The sequence below is a fragment of the Zonotrichia albicollis genome, chromosome 4 (genome assembly GCF_047830755.1).
Source record: "Zonotrichia albicollis isolate bZonAlb1 chromosome 4, bZonAlb1.hap1, whole genome shotgun sequence".
Taxonomy (NCBI): domain Eukaryota; kingdom Metazoa; phylum Chordata; class Aves; order Passeriformes; family Passerellidae; genus Zonotrichia; species Zonotrichia albicollis.
Window position 1 is genome coordinate 36,097,010 of NC_133822.1, and position 15,578 is coordinate 36,112,587.

The 15,578-nt window shown below is 36.1% G+C and overlaps 1 protein-coding gene across 2 annotated transcripts in view; it reads right to left on the bottom strand.

Annotated features, from left to right (window-relative positions):
* The window catches only part of UBN2 (ubinuclein 2), a 48,319-nt gene that overhangs the window by 15,575 nt on the left and 17,166 nt on the right, over positions 1 to 15,578 (bottom strand). For both annotated transcript variants that reach the window (XM_074539464.1, XM_005488713.4), the window contains exons 4-11: positions 12,792 to 12,929; positions 11,447 to 11,559; positions 9,938 to 10,436; positions 6,655 to 6,725; positions 5,815 to 5,944; positions 4,360 to 4,478; positions 3,605 to 3,718; positions 2,305 to 2,448 (exon numbers count right to left, since the gene is read on the bottom strand). In XM_074539464.1, coding sequence (XP_074395565.1) covers positions 2,305 to 2,448; positions 3,605 to 3,718; positions 4,360 to 4,478; positions 5,815 to 5,944; positions 6,655 to 6,725; positions 9,938 to 10,436; positions 11,447 to 11,559; positions 12,792 to 12,929 — 1,328 coding nt within the window. The remainder of the gene's footprint in view (positions 1 to 2,304; positions 2,449 to 3,604; positions 3,719 to 4,359; positions 4,479 to 5,814; positions 5,945 to 6,654; positions 6,726 to 9,937; positions 10,437 to 11,446; positions 11,560 to 12,791; positions 12,930 to 15,578) is intronic.

The following is a 15,578-nucleotide window of genomic DNA, read 5'->3' on the forward strand; positions in this document are numbered from 1 at the left end:
CTTCTCACATTCTATTTCCAGCTCCATTTTCACATTTTCTTCACCACACTAACCTCCAAATCTCTACTGCATTGTTCCATCAGACTACTGAACACCTATGAAGAACATCATGGAGCAAAACCAACATTCCTTGTTACATGTTTAACGTGCTACCTCCTGACCTATACAGCTTCTTCAGAATATTTCCATTCCCACCTCCTTCTTGGTTCTTTATCCATTCCTTAATATTTTCAATTTGGAAATGAAAATTCAGAACTAATCACAGGCCCCAGTAATTTGTAGCATCACCCTTCAGGGTGAAAGACAAAATTTTAAGTACTATAAAAGGACAGAAATCAGACAGGGTACAAGGAAAGGACAGAGCAGTATATGAAGTCCCTTCCACCTTTAACAATCCTTTGATTCTGCCATTTCCAGTTATGATCAGTACCTTCCCTCTTCCTTCCCTATATAGCTATAAGAAACATTAAACACAGTTAACTTTGAAAGTGCAATAAATTTTTCTCCTAAACTAAAACCACCAAGTTCTGGTACCATAGACCTATCCTGATCAGTAGGAATTCCTTAAAAAATACATGGTCAATAGATTAATTTTAACATTAAATACCTAATTTTTTTTTCAAGTTTATATAGTTCCTTCTCACTTAAGGCCATATATAAAAATGAAAAAAATTTTAAGCCTTCAGCATAATCCCTAACATAACATCCCAACAAAATGAACATTCAGAATACAAATTATGTAGTGTTTTAGGAATTACCACTGCCAGACTCCAGGAAATAGTTTCTTTTCCTCTTTCCCTGCAAACCTGTTTGCCTACAAATTATAATACATAAACTTCCTTAACAGAAAAAAAAGTGCCACCCAGTAGATACAGGACAATTTGTAAATCATTATGGTACTAAAACCACCCAGTTCGTAAATAAAGTTGTGGCGGTCAACAGGAAGTTATGATCTGTCACCTGTTGGGGTTTGTTTGGTCTGTTGGTGGTTTTGGTTTGTTTTGGGGGGCATTCTGGTTTTTTGTTTAGTTTTTGTCTTTTGTTGTTGAAGCCAATTGTATGGATAGTTTAAAAGCTCATGGAAAGTTTCAGCAGACTTATCCAATGGAAAGGAGAGAACTGTATGTTTTATGGCTTTCCAATTCAAAGTTTAAACATGCTTCACTTCTATGTATTCTTGAATCACCTCACACTATCTCAACTATTTCTCCACTATCATCAGTGATCTTTCTGTCCTATTTTCCAATCTTAAACTAAACTGGGATTCTCTGTCTCATCTAATTCAATAAAATCTTCATAACAGATAACATCAAAGTCGTTTGTCTACTTACACAAAAGACTAAATAATTGAATCAAAATAAGTCAGCTGAATGCCAGGAACTGTAAAACTTCATTTGTTCTTTTTGTTACTATTTAACCAGCTATTTCTACACTGACCAATCATAGAAATATCTCAGTACAGTTATTTTTACAGATTGAAACAGATTTGACTAAACTAAAATCAAGGTATTAATGAGCAAGTTCAGCAGTTGTATCATTTTGCTTTTACAATCAGGTTGAGGTTTGATGAAATTATCTTTTGCAGTGGGTGCTACAGAAAGAAAGAACTGAGGCCAAACCATACTTGCTCCTCTTTCATCCCAAACCATTAGAAATCTCTGCCAAGCCTGTGTTTCAAAACAATTGACTATTGCTCCCATTTTATTTCTCCCTCTCTTTTGTGTGGTTGTTTCTTCTTACATCTGTAAGAAGCAAGTCTAGAAACTGGTATGTTTTTAACTGCTATAAAACAGAGCATTCCAACTCCAAACAAAAAATAGAGAGCAAGAACCTTAAGTCTGTTGTGAACACTGCTATCAAAATTCTAGCTTATAATTTTAAATCCTGTGTGAGCAGTCTGATAATGCAGTTTCCAACATACAGGCAAAACTGATTTCCAGATCATTATCACTTCCAATATCACAAAGAACTTTCCAAGCTGTTACCCTCCCACCTAATACTTCTCCTCAAATGAAACTTCATGCTGTGTTAGAAGCAGTGGCAAATTCAGTCTCCAGGAGATGAATAAAGCAAATAGCTGTCCAAGGAAAACAATGGGTTTTTCACTCTCAGGCTCACAAACAACACAGAAAATTCATTTTAGAAAAATATTTGTTCTTCTAAACTATTCCAGCTTTACAAACATACTCCTAAGTTCCAACCAATATCAATAGTACATGGTTGAGTCAATGTAAGACAATAAATAGGAACTGAAGAAATCATTAACACCAAAATTGGAGTAGATACCTAAAGCAGTTATCTTACCTTGCCTGCATCCAGCCTTTAGGCCAAAGTGGTTTCACTTCTGTTTCCATAAAGGTTTTGAGGTAATCTTCAGCAGACTGACTTCTATTTGGCTCTAGCTCATAACATCCCAGCTTGATCTTAACAAGATTACATAACAGAGACCTGCAAAAAGAAACAAAATAAATATATTGAAAGACACACAGTCCTTTCAAAAGCTCAGCAGAAAGAGGCTAAGAAATTGAAGCTGCTGTCTACTGATAGTAGTAGGAAGTGCTCAGTTCCAACTGTGTTTTTTGGAAGCTTATACTGCACAAAGTATTGCTATTACAAACTCGTATGCTCTACCATTGAAATCCATTCTACACTGAGTAGTTCAGAGGATTCTTTCTGATAGGGATTTTGTCTTTTGATCTTAAAAATCTAAAAGTGCACACAGTTAAGTAACATCATCCTTTTAGAGACTCTTGAACGAAAAATGCAACAGATCTAAGTACCTCTCCCCTCCAGGTCAGTCCAAGCTATATTGCTAGTACATATTTTATGAAGCTTTCTTCCCTGTTGTCTTCATATACTAAAAAGACTCGTTGAGAGAAGTCCATCAGCCCCTTTTAGTAATACATACATATATATATACACACACATACACACTTGTACTAAAATTATCTTAGACCTTGCATGAGAAATTACTAATCAAGATACACTTGCTTAAAAGTCTAGATTATTTAAATAATAGTTACCTCAGTTTTTCAGAAAAACCTGTTCTAGGAAACCAAACTCTAGTATCTGATCATTTCAGATAAGAATCTGTGCTACTCTAGAAATAAAGAATTTCTGTTCAGAGGGAACAGAAGGGGTTAAGATTAATACATTTTTCTAGTTGTTGTTGAATTGGGAGGCTTGCCAAATCAATATCACCAATCTTGATGGCCTGTCCTCCTGTGGCAGACATCTCTAGTGCTCATTGGTGTTTTGTAATGTATTCTAGAAAGGTGAGAAGCAGCCATAACACTGCTTACACACCTGTTCTTTGTCTAACGAAGCTCAAAGTCCTGGAGTCATAAAATTCTCATGTATTTGGATAAAGCAAAAAAAAACAAGCAGTGAAACTTGAAATGGTTGGACACAGGATTATTTTCCTTTTGACTTACAGATGAAGATGTTTCACCATAACAGAATTCCAGTTGGCCTATTTAACACCAACACTCTTCAAAACTCCTCCAAGGTGTAATTCTGGGGGAAATTATTTATTCAACAGTATCATGTAATAAAATCCTCTTGGAGATGCCTTTATGAAGTCAGTGAAAATTCTTGGTCTTACCTCACTGTGTCATCCCAGTGAAACTTCTTTCTGGGTCCAACAACCCTCTTTCCAGGTTTCTCATCATCATCTTCCTCTGATCCATTTTTCTCTCGTTCATCTTCTGCTTGCAACCTACAGTTGGGACAATTATTTTATTTAGAACTATACTACACAAACAAAATATTTCATTGGAAAAGGAGTGTCATTCTAGGTGTTGGGGGCAAAAACAACCCACAGAGGATCTATTTTCAGATTTTTGCTACACTTCCTTGTAGGATAAACAGTTTAATCTCCCTCTCCCCCACTGCTTTCTCATTCTCAGAGAAATGAAAAGGACACACTCTACAGATGCTTTCACTGATGCTCCTATAAGCTTGAAGCAATGCCTCTACTGGGAACTGGCAGGGTACTCACCAAACTATGAATACCTTTCCAAGTCTAAAATTACTTAACTATGATTGAAACAATTACCATGAACAAGGACAAAATATATCAATAACCTCAACACACCATCCTCCTCCATTAATCCACCATTTTAGGAATCAACCAGTAATCCTTCAGATTATTTTTCTATCAAGACCTATCTCGCTCAGTTAATGGAATTTCTCTCTGACATCAGACAATAACACACAAAATTAAGTAATTTGCACAATTAAAGAAAGACACCCTTAAACTGGAGCTGAGTGATTTTCTGAACTAAGGAAGTAAACAACATGGATACAAACTTCCAGCTGAGTTCTAAATAGGCTTGCACAGCCTCCAGAATAACCTACTTGGCATTCTTGGCTTGATTGCGGGCCTGACAGTCCTCCTGATACTTGCATAACTGTTCAGGCATGACGTTACTGACAGCCAGCTTCAGCTTCTGCAATGGCTCTCTCAAGCGGTCATCCTGTGAAAAGAGGAGTACCAAAATAATCCTATTAGATGTAAAATAAAGAGCATTTCAGACAGTCTCATGAAAATTTCTGGATCACTCCCAAGGTAACATTCCCAGCACTATTTATGGACTGCGACAGACATACTTCTACATGGCACTTGAATCCTGATAGGTGCAACAGCATTATATAAATGCATGTAAGTCTTGAGATGAGACACAACAAAAGATAGTCACAAATACATGTGCCATGAACATCCCAAAACATTATGGCATTATCTCTTTAAATAATGCTTTTAAATTAAAATAGGGAAGGGAAAAAAACTTAAGGAGGAAAAAGTGAAATAAACTGACCAATCGATATCTCAGCATTTGGAAATAAATAGCCTATTAATCAAGTCTCCAAAAACTGTGGTATAAAAACATCCTAGGTAATGAATATAATATGAATATGTATTATATTATCCAAGTGGTAGATTGTTATGACATGCAATTTATGTGCCTGAAAGGTAAGGGCTATGTATTTAGAATGGTCTCCAAATATTAAGAATTTCAAACATTAAGGTAATATACTATACACTTCGCTACATGCTTTAAATTCACTTTCTACATCTTCTGACTTCACATTATTAATTTTAATTGCTTATTGAAAAGAACTAGAATATTCTTTTATGTTTATCTGCTTATAATAATAGCATTTGAATCTGTTTGCCTCAGCAAGCACTGAGATCTCTGCATTCATTTTCAGATCCTCTGGAAGATTTAGTCCTGGATTTTATCTAAAGAATGTGGTCAGAGTACTTCAGACCACAGATAACTTTTCTGTTCAACAGGAAAATAATCTTCAAAAGAAAAGTAACTGAAAATGGCATACAAAGTATTTGTAAGACCTAGCCACAAAGGGAAATTTGAACAAATAATACAGGCAGGGTCATCTATTATCCACATGGCCTTCCTTCTTTCTTGACACAAAAGTGAAAACAAAAGTACGTATTTTCAGCCTATCACAACCATTATTACTGTGGCTTTCTAATTCTGCTGCTTTGATATGTACCCTAAGACTACAGTAATACTTAGTGATGACAGCAGAAACACTCCTTAATAGTCTGTATCCAGCTTTCAAGATGAAAGCACTTTCTTCTCAACTAAAGACTCTGAAAATACTTATATTTGTTCCCAACCTAGTGACAATATCATGTATATGGAAAGAAGCTTTTCAACTTATCTAGCAACTGACCCAAAACATTTTTCTTGATTTGAGGCTGTGTGGCTACTGCTCTACTCTGCTGCAGCAAGGAGAACTGACTGTCATATAATTGCCTCCTGCTGGAGCTGCTCTCCCCACCCCTACCTGGACATTGAGGTGTAACTTCTTCAGGCGCTTGATCAGCGTGTCCTTATTGCACGGCACGAAAGCCTCCAGGTGGGAGTAGACTCCATTGCGGACGGCAGGATTCACCTCCTGCAGCTGCAGCTCAATGCTAACAAACAACAGGAGTCAGTCAGACACACTCCAAGGTAAAGATGACTTCTGAACAAAGACCTAAGGAAGCTTTGGAAGCATAGCATATTCTAGCTATGCATATTAAAAATAGCTGCTTGAGATATTTTCAGATAAGCTTTTTTGTAAAAGGAAGAAGTCCTAATCAATAGCAAGAAACCATTCACATATGTAGTTGTCCAGCAATGTTGAACATTCAAAAACATTAAAAAAATCAAATAATTAAAATTTAGTTTACACCCACCACTGTGAATCAAAATTGATAGACTTTGTGATAGTCTTCTAGAGATTACTTTTGTTTCATAGATTATGAACACAGAACTTTCTGTATTAAACCCTTAACTGAAGATTACAGAGAAAAAAAAATCTGGTGTTTGCCCTCATGAAAGGTGAAGGTCCTTTGAGTAACAAAAGTGGGAGACAGGAGTAAATAAAGGCAATTTTGTTGACTTTTACACATGAAGCCAAGGACCAGGGCACTACAAAACATTTTACACTGGATAAAGACAGACAGGCATGACAGGAATTGTACACATACATAAATCTCTTTAGCTAATAACTAGCTTAGACTGATCTACCTTCATTGACTTTTAAGGGATTTGTTGGAACAACCTCAATAATACTTCCTCTTCTGTACTTTTCCTTTCACCCCCTTTCCAAAAAGGAAAGGTTCTACAGATAAGCACTTACTCCAGAAGAATATTATTCATGTCTTGTGTGAAAAACTTCTTCCTGCCTTCTTCATCAAACATCTTGGCAGCCTAAAAATACAAAAAAAAAAAAAAAAGCATTCAAGTTCACAGAGTATTTTCAACCAACAATCTTTGTATCTTTAGTTTTACAGCCACATCATATTCTTGTTTCCCAGAAAATGTTACTTGGAAAAAAATACCAAAAACCAAGCTATTCTCAGCTGTTTAGAAAAAACTGAGGATTGTTACTGTTATATACAAATATACACACCTTGCTCTAGGGCAGACAATCATTCTGTTTAAGATCTGCCTGGACCACTGATGTTAACACATTCATCTTTTGAACAACCATTAAGAAAACTGTAGATGCTTTATCACCATCAACACCACCAACATTCTACTATCTCTGTTTTAAAAAGAGAAGCATTGTTTGACAGGTCAGGAAGGCAAGAGCATTAACACAATTCTACTTCATCTTTTTCTACCTGTTATGTGCCTCATCCAGTTGCATCTTTCCAGCTTAGAGCTCTCTCAAACCTTCACTGCAATTTGTACAACAGGATTATATATGCTAAAGGAATACCTCATCCCTCTTTTCTGCTGCTTTCCAGCATTCTTGCCATCCTTAGACTGTATCTTTAATATTTTGTCTGGTATTTTTGTCCTTTTGATCAGAAGTTTTTACTGATCTCCCAGCAATTCCCATGCAGAATCCCTTTATCTTTGCTCTTATCACCTAGATACATTTTTTTTTCTCCACAAGGAATGACCGCTTATAGGACAAAGCCAATTCCCTGTACCATTTTACAAAAAACAGTAAGAACCTTTCTCTAGTGTACATCTATTCTGCAGAAATTCAGAAGTTGAGAAAAAAGAGCCCTTAAAAACATCCACAGAGTAGTGACTTGCAACAATGTAGCTAAAAACTACAAATAAGTCCAAGTGTTAACATGATTAAATTAATTTATTACTAATACTTACTGTTCTTGCTCTTTTTAACTGACCATTTAAATTTGAAAGAAAAATGTCTTCTAAAAATTGTGAACTCTACCTCTCTTCCTGTGTGAACTGCACAGGAAAAGAGTAGGTGAAGGTGTAAGGTAGCCCATTGTCTGAATGCTTTATCACTTCAGTCATGAACACTGATACTGGAGTTTAAGTTCCTGCAAGGACTGCATTTCACTAATTTCTACCATAAATACAGCTGCTGAGGGGATGGTACTATCTGTTTAAGAACACTGAAGCATTTGTCCTGCTAAAAAAATTAGAAAGGTTACTGATGCCTTCAAGTGATTGGGTACCAAAAATACAATTCAGAAAGTCTTAAATCCAGGACCTTTATGCTTAATTAACACAAGGATTAGAGTCAGCATTGACATTTTAGTCCCAGGTAGACCTTGAAAGGCAATTCCAGCATTACACTACTATGCTGGACAGCACTGCTGGCTTTTAAAGACAGCAACACCGGCAGATTCAAAGACTTCATCACTATTACTAACTACAGTTGGGTTTTATTTCCAGAGTGCTTATCTTGACAGTGACCTTAAAAATAGAAGAAAAACCTCTTTTACTTACTTTTCTGCCTGTATACAATATTGCCTTCTGTCAGGGTAGTACAGAATAACCCACTCAGGGAACTATAACACATGAATCTACCAAAGGAAGTCAGGAAGTTTTTATTGCCTTTAGACAGTGGCTTTCCAATCTTATTATTTTTTAAATTTTGATATACTGTACTGCATCCATAGAGCATAGGCTTCTTCCTCCAGCTTTATAAACTTTTTTTTGTGCTAAAGAGATCTAAAGCTCCAAGAGTCTGGTAAATATTTGACAAGACTTTCATTTTTAGTGCTTTTTAGATGTCTGATTGCAATTTACAGGAGGCATGGAAGTTGCAATCTTTAAGTCAACATACAGTCTAGCTGCTCCCCAAGTATAACCTTAAACTTCCTCTGCTTAGCCAGAAACCTTTCAGAAGACACTGTCAAAAATGGAAGAGTTCCCAGCTGGTCTAGAGGAAGGTGTCCCTGCTCACAGCAGGGAGATTGGAGTGGATGATCTTAAAGGGCCCTTCCAACCCAAACCATTTTATGGTTCCATCAGGAGTTATGTTTTCTAAGAGCCACTGAATTAAAAATGCCTCTCAACTGGTTTGAGACTGTAACACAGAAGCAACATGAATTAACTTGGGGTAGGTCACCAACACTTCCTGAATTTTGGCCTAATCCATTTCTGCACTTTTGCTAGAAGCTTTTTGTTGATTCATAGCAAAATTAACCTGCATACTGAGAGGTAGACAGAAGCTCCTTCACACTTCAGTAAATATTAATTCCTTGGCTGTATTTAGCTTGGTATGTTTAAAAATAAATAAGAAAACTAGAAGACATTTCTATAGAGGCAAAAGCAAAGCAAACTCTGGAATTGTTTAAATTATTTTTGTCCAAAAAAGGAAGTATGTTTTGAAAAAGCAATTAACTATGAGTAAAGAAAAGCTGCACTTTATTCTAAGTAAGGAAAAGCTGCACTTTATTCTAAGTAAGGAAAAGCTTTAATATAATAATCTGAACAAGCAACAAATTTATTCTCAACTTAGGATAACATCCATAGCTGAAACAAGGAGTATGTAATACCTTAATATTTCTGATCCCTTTCAATAACTTACTGGAATATTTGTAACTTGTTAATTTAACATGTTTCATCCCATTTTTGAGAACTTCAGATTTCATTCTAACCTCCCAGAAGTTCAGTTTTGTGGTTGGTTGGTTTGTTTTTTGTAGTTGGGTGGTGGTTTCTGGTTTTGGTGGCTTTTTTTACTTGGGTTGGTTTTTTTTTTTTTTTAACTAGTAAGCTAAAGCCAAAAAACCTGGATCCAAAATACATGGATTTGTAAGCTGCAGTCATATTTCAGGTAACCTCCTCCAATGTAAGAAAACACCCACTCATTCAATTTTATCAAATAGTAATTCAAGTTAAAATAACACTGGTATTTCCATTATGGAGAAAACCCCATAAATAAATGAAAATTACAAGTTATTGTACATAAAAGATTTAGAAAATCCAGTTTCCAATGTGAAACAAACACTGCTAAAACAATTGACCTGCATCATCTCTGCCTGTTTTCATCTGAGTATAAACACAGCATTCAAGATTGCCATTAACATCAGTTCTTCATTTCTAAAGTTTCAGCCAGCAATTCAAGGATGACACTCAAGGTGCTAATTGTTCTTCCTTGTTCTCTCAGATTCTTGAATGCAATCCACTACGAGCGAATTCATACTTACTGTTCGAAGGTCTCCAATGCGCTTTTCAAGTAGCACAGGCAGACCTTCAGGGAGGGCAGGCACCTGCTTGGGTGTCATGACCTGAGAGGTGTAGGTTGCCTGAGTGACATTTCCATTCTCTCCTGACAGCTCAGACACCGGGCTGCCATCAGAAGTGCCATCAAGCAACTTGTCAAAGTCAATGTCCCCCAACATTTCCAGGGCACTTTCAGTTTCTTGCAGGAGCTCAGGTTCATTTGTGCTACCAAAAATGGAGAGGACAGGATCATTGACCCTAAGATTCAAGTCAGAGATTTCATTTCCTGCATTGAGAGAGGAGGAAGGAATTTTACTAGGGGTAGAGGTTGCAACAGTCAGTGGAGGTTTTGGACTAGGTTCCTTCTTCCTCATGGCTTCCTTCTCCTTTTGAAATTTACGGATCATGGCAGCCAGAGAGAGAGAGTCTTTATACAGTTTCTTTTTCTTCTTCTCAGACTTGTGTGAATTTAAGGCCATTACTCTGTAGAGGAAAGAAATCTTTCATTAGCATGTGACTTCTGAGGCCTTAGTAACCTTTAACAAGACAACTCAAAAGTTTAGTACAATTAAAATTTATCGGGGGAAGTAGTACTTCCTGCTTCCATCTTCAGAACATTTTATCAATTACCATAAACCTTAGGTCATGTGATTACATGTTCTCTAACTGATCTGTTACATTTTATATACATTAAGGCAAAGGTTACTTCATTCCGACTTCTCAATTTAATTAAGGAGAAGTTGGCACAAGTGTTAAAACTTACAGCAGATTTACAGTACTAAAATACTTAAATTTGCCTCTCAATACTGCTGAATGGTGGCAGGTTGCCTGTACAGCATGTATGTTAAAAAAATTCCTTTCATTGCTAAAAATTTTTAAATGCAGGCTCAAAATCTATATTTTTTTAAACTGAGAACATTCCACCAATTTTTCACCTTGATGAAAAATTAAGTCAATAAATTTTCAATATTCAATGAGAATATTCACAGTAAGACAGCCTCCATCCACTCCGCAATAGCTTTCTAGCAGTCACCTAATCTAGCCCAACCACCTTAATCTTTCTATGCTGGCCTCAGAACTGAGGAAAGCACAAAGTCAGTAAGAAATACATAGAAGAATAATTAAACTGTATTTACAGCTTTACAGATGAGAAAAAGAGATAAGAAAAACATTTTTCAGTAGAAGATGCAATTCCTAGTGCTAGTTTAGATGCTGGGTAGGACAATGACACTTTATGCTATTCATAATACTCAAAATTTATTTTCTGTGATTTGTCTTTCTTTATCCCTGGTGCAAAGTTTCAGGGGACAAAAATTTAGCCTGTATGACTGAGTAATATAAAAACCCCACACAAATTCTGGAACAAAATCTATAAGCTATTAATTACAGTTTAAAAGTACAATATTCAAAAGAGCTGTAATCATCTTGCACATAGTCTCAAAGCCAAACCTCAAATATAATTGAAGGGTTCTAATGAAGAAAAAGAAACCCACCCCAACTGCTTAGGAACTTTCATTTTCCGAGGCTTCTTCTCCTTCTCTGTCCCTTCATCTTTTCGCTTGCGTTTCTTCATTCCACGATCTTCACTTTCTTTCAACTTTGCTATCTAGAAAAGAGATCAAATAAAGGACAATGGTTCTCCCCCCCCCAAAGGACTTCTACAGCAAGAAACATTCAGTTTTCTTTACACTTTCCAATTCAGAGCCAGGAAAAACACATTAATGTGTGTAAAAGCAAATGGTACCACAGATTCCTAGCAGCAGTTTCAGTTACTGACAAGTGTTAATCATAAATCCTTTTTAAACAGTTATGAAATTTAGAGTTTTCAGTAATATAGATACACTAAGGTACATGCAGAATGCTGCCCAGCCAGTATGGCCAATGGCTACCTTGGAAGATGGAATTCCTGCACCTCCTTCTGCTACCAAATTCCATTGCTGACCATGAAGCTGACCACTATGAAATATCTTTGCTGGTCAATACAGACCATCTGTCTCATCTCCCTTGCCCATCCTTAGACTATCTGAGGGCGCAGGGCAGGGAAAGAGAAAGCCTTCAGACTGTGCAAGCATCAGCCAGCAACAGGCAAACTTCTGGTGTAGTCATCAACACTGTTTTAGTCACAAATCAAAACCATATCATCATACAGGCTGCTAGAAAGAACACTATCTGCATCACAGTGAGAGTCTGTACAAGAACCTTAAAATTAAGTGTTGTAGAGCAGAAAAGAACACCAGGAAGCACTAAGTTCTCAGAAATAGCATGCAACTTGTAAATGTCAGATTGCAATTATGTTTGCATTGACTGTAACTTGTCAAAGTTTATAGAACAGCATGCTGTTTGGAAAGATCTGTGTATATAATTTTAATATAGCTATTCTTATTAACTGAATTTGTTTTAACAGGTATTCTGGTTTAAAATATGGTTTATTGGTAAATATGTTTAAATTTGGTTTACAATTCTCAATATTAGGAACAATTTCACATCATGCAAACTTTGTGCAAAAATTAAGAAGAGTAGTGATGAATTTAAAGTCTCATCTTGTATAATAAAATGCTTACAAAATTACAGAATAATCTGTCAGTTCAAGATGGGTGGACACAACTTGTCAGGCTGCCTAAACAGATGCTTAGTCTTACAAGACTGAATAGCCTGTGGACATCCTGAGTTAGTTACTGAATGCTAATACATGAGCCACAAAACAAAATGCAATAAAAAGCAGTACCATGCATCATTCTGCTTTTGGACTCTTCATCTGAGCCATTCTAAGTGTATCAAATATTTCTTATGTCACCTGGCTTCTATTTCTGTAAAAAAGCCTTCATTAAAATCACTCACTTTAGGTGGCCTATGCTTTTTGTCTTCTGCAAAGTCTTCATCCTCTGATTCAGATGCCTGGCGAAACTGCAGTGTACCAGTGTTGATATAAAACCCTCCATATTTGGTTGTCAGGGATGCAGGAACCAATTCATCATACTGGGCAGGAAAAGGAAGATGAACTTATCAGCATTTCTTTATAAACTAAACATGTATTTCATTCACCAGTCCCTATACATAAAAATATATATACCAATTCACAGCACAGCTTGCTAGAATAGAAACAGGAGAGCAATTTTATAGAAAATTAACTGGTTGAAGCAGAGAACATTAATAACAGAGTATCCTTTCAACACAATGCTCTTTTCTTAACAAAAAGGCAGCATTACAGCATTAAAACTGCTGCTTTCTCAAGGCAACTCACCACAGTGCCTTGCTCAAAACCCTAATTCTTTTTAAAAGTTCTCCAAAATCTTATTTTGTTAAAAATGCTATCCCAGACATAACAAACTTCACCACAGTATCTGTTACCTTATTTTCAATTTTAGATGTTTAATACAACATCGCCTCTTAAACAACTGTCACAATGCCAGGACTTTTTTAATTTGAAGGCAAACATTCTCACTTTGTTCAGACAATTTTAAAACCACAACATGTTTCAAACTATCAATAGTTTGTTTTAAAAAGTATTTAGTATTCATGAAGAAATTTCCAAGTTAGAATCATAAAGCTGAATCTAAAAAATACTAAAATCCAAAGACATAGAAAAAGTGATCAATAATCAGTATAGTGGATGACAATATTAATTCTATTATTACATGCAACCAGCAACCTCCATGCCATGTAAAATATACTGAAGATAAAATGGTTTAAGAACTGAAGCCTAGGCTACCAAAGACTTTTAGACAGGAAGAAGAGTTATCCAGGAAAGTGTAACAGTAAATATGTACTTCAACAAGGAAGCTGGAAAAAGAGCCTGAACTGAAGTCCTACCCAGGGATTTAATCTGATTAAGTAATTAGAAACTTCCCTGACTCATCACCTTTCATCTTCCTGGAACACAGATCTTAACAAGCAGTACAGAAAGACAAAATAGGAGAAGTGGTGACCGCATTTATAAAGTACCCTAAGATGATCTGAAAAGCTAGCACAAGAAAGTGAGACAATCTATTAATGGAACAAAATGAAAGTGAAGTGGCTTAACAGTGGACTTGTCATTCATCTTAAAAGACCAGGAAGGACCATGCAGAGAAAACTTGAGAGTGGAGGTTGTGTAGGAATTTCAGAGAAAATTCATGCTTTTTCCACAGCTCTCAGAATCAGCTTCTTTAAGTGCAAGGCAAATAAAAGCAGAGAAAAGCAATTATTATCCACAGTTCTTAACAGACACAGCAGACACTTCCCATTTGAGCTGAGAGGGTGTGAACTGAATTAGCAAGGGTGGGGCAGAAAAAGATCAAAACTGAAGCACACAGTGGTAGCCAAGTTAGAAGGAAAAAGCACACAGTCAAAGCTGGGACCATTATCATAGGAAGCAAAAGCCAACACAGTAAAGACTGAGATGCAGAGCAGTACAGGAAAGCCTGGGTAACACACAAGTAAGGATTAAAGAGAGTTCACAAATGAGCAATCATGAATCACAGCAAATTATCTGGATGATCAACATGCTGTGTGACACAGATCCACTGGAACAAGGCAAAAAGAAAGGCAGAATTCATTTAATATACAGAGTGAATGTATTCCATAATAGTCAACAGGCAAGTAAGATCAGCAAGATGTGGATGTATAACTGAGCAGCTGAGGTTTCAACAGCTTCTGTTGAGGACTATGAATTTAATCAGACCTTCAAAGACCCTTCTGATATTCAGGTCCTCTTAACCCTCGAGTAAGACTATTTTTCTTTAACTAAAATCTGTTTTTACCCTGAACCTACTGAACAAGGTATAACTTTTAACTCAATGTTGTATTTTAGACATAGGGGCCTGCAGACCAAGTGTAGCTAGTGTACAACTCCCTCTGAGCTAAGCTTACTATTTTCTAGTGCCCTAACTAAACAGAAAATGAGTATGTTTGCATAAGGTATTAGTAACAGAGATTAAGCTTCATTTTCAAGTGCTTCCAGAACTCTCAGTTAAAGGGAACACGGCTCTTGAAAATTCTAAATCTTATTGTTTTTAAGACCTTTGCTTTAAACTAGTTTTTCTGTGTATGAAATCACACCATTTATCTTATGAACAAAAATAAGTTTAAAGTCCTTTACAGTGTTCTGATCTTCCTTACACATTTCAAGGCTGAGAATCAAAAAATCTCAGACCTACAGAGACAGGACTTGACTGACTCCTGTGAACACAGGTTTGTCCTACAACTGATTATGGAATCATCCTGCAGATAAAATTAAGATTGATAACTGTCTGACCATCTAAAAAGCAGGTTCATATGTAAGTTACTTTAAACTACTGTCCTTGAGCTACATTCCTATGCTTTTAGTGCTATTAATCTAGTTAAATGTTTTGGTATGAAAAATAATTTAGTTTTTTTAAAAATAAGTTAACTGGTTTCAACTTCATCACTATACCAAGAAAAGTGAATTTTTATGGATTATACCAATTTAGTTCTGAAATCCAGACCCACAGCAGTATCTTATATTAATATTCTTTACTCTTGAGTCCAGATATTTTGACCACAATCTTCAGATATTCTACTGTGATCCTTCTCCTCATTCACCTCCCTTCCAGACAATAACTTCCAAAAGTACACATGTAAAAAAGTTTTTAAACACTTCTGTACTAGGTCTTGGAAATGAGATTC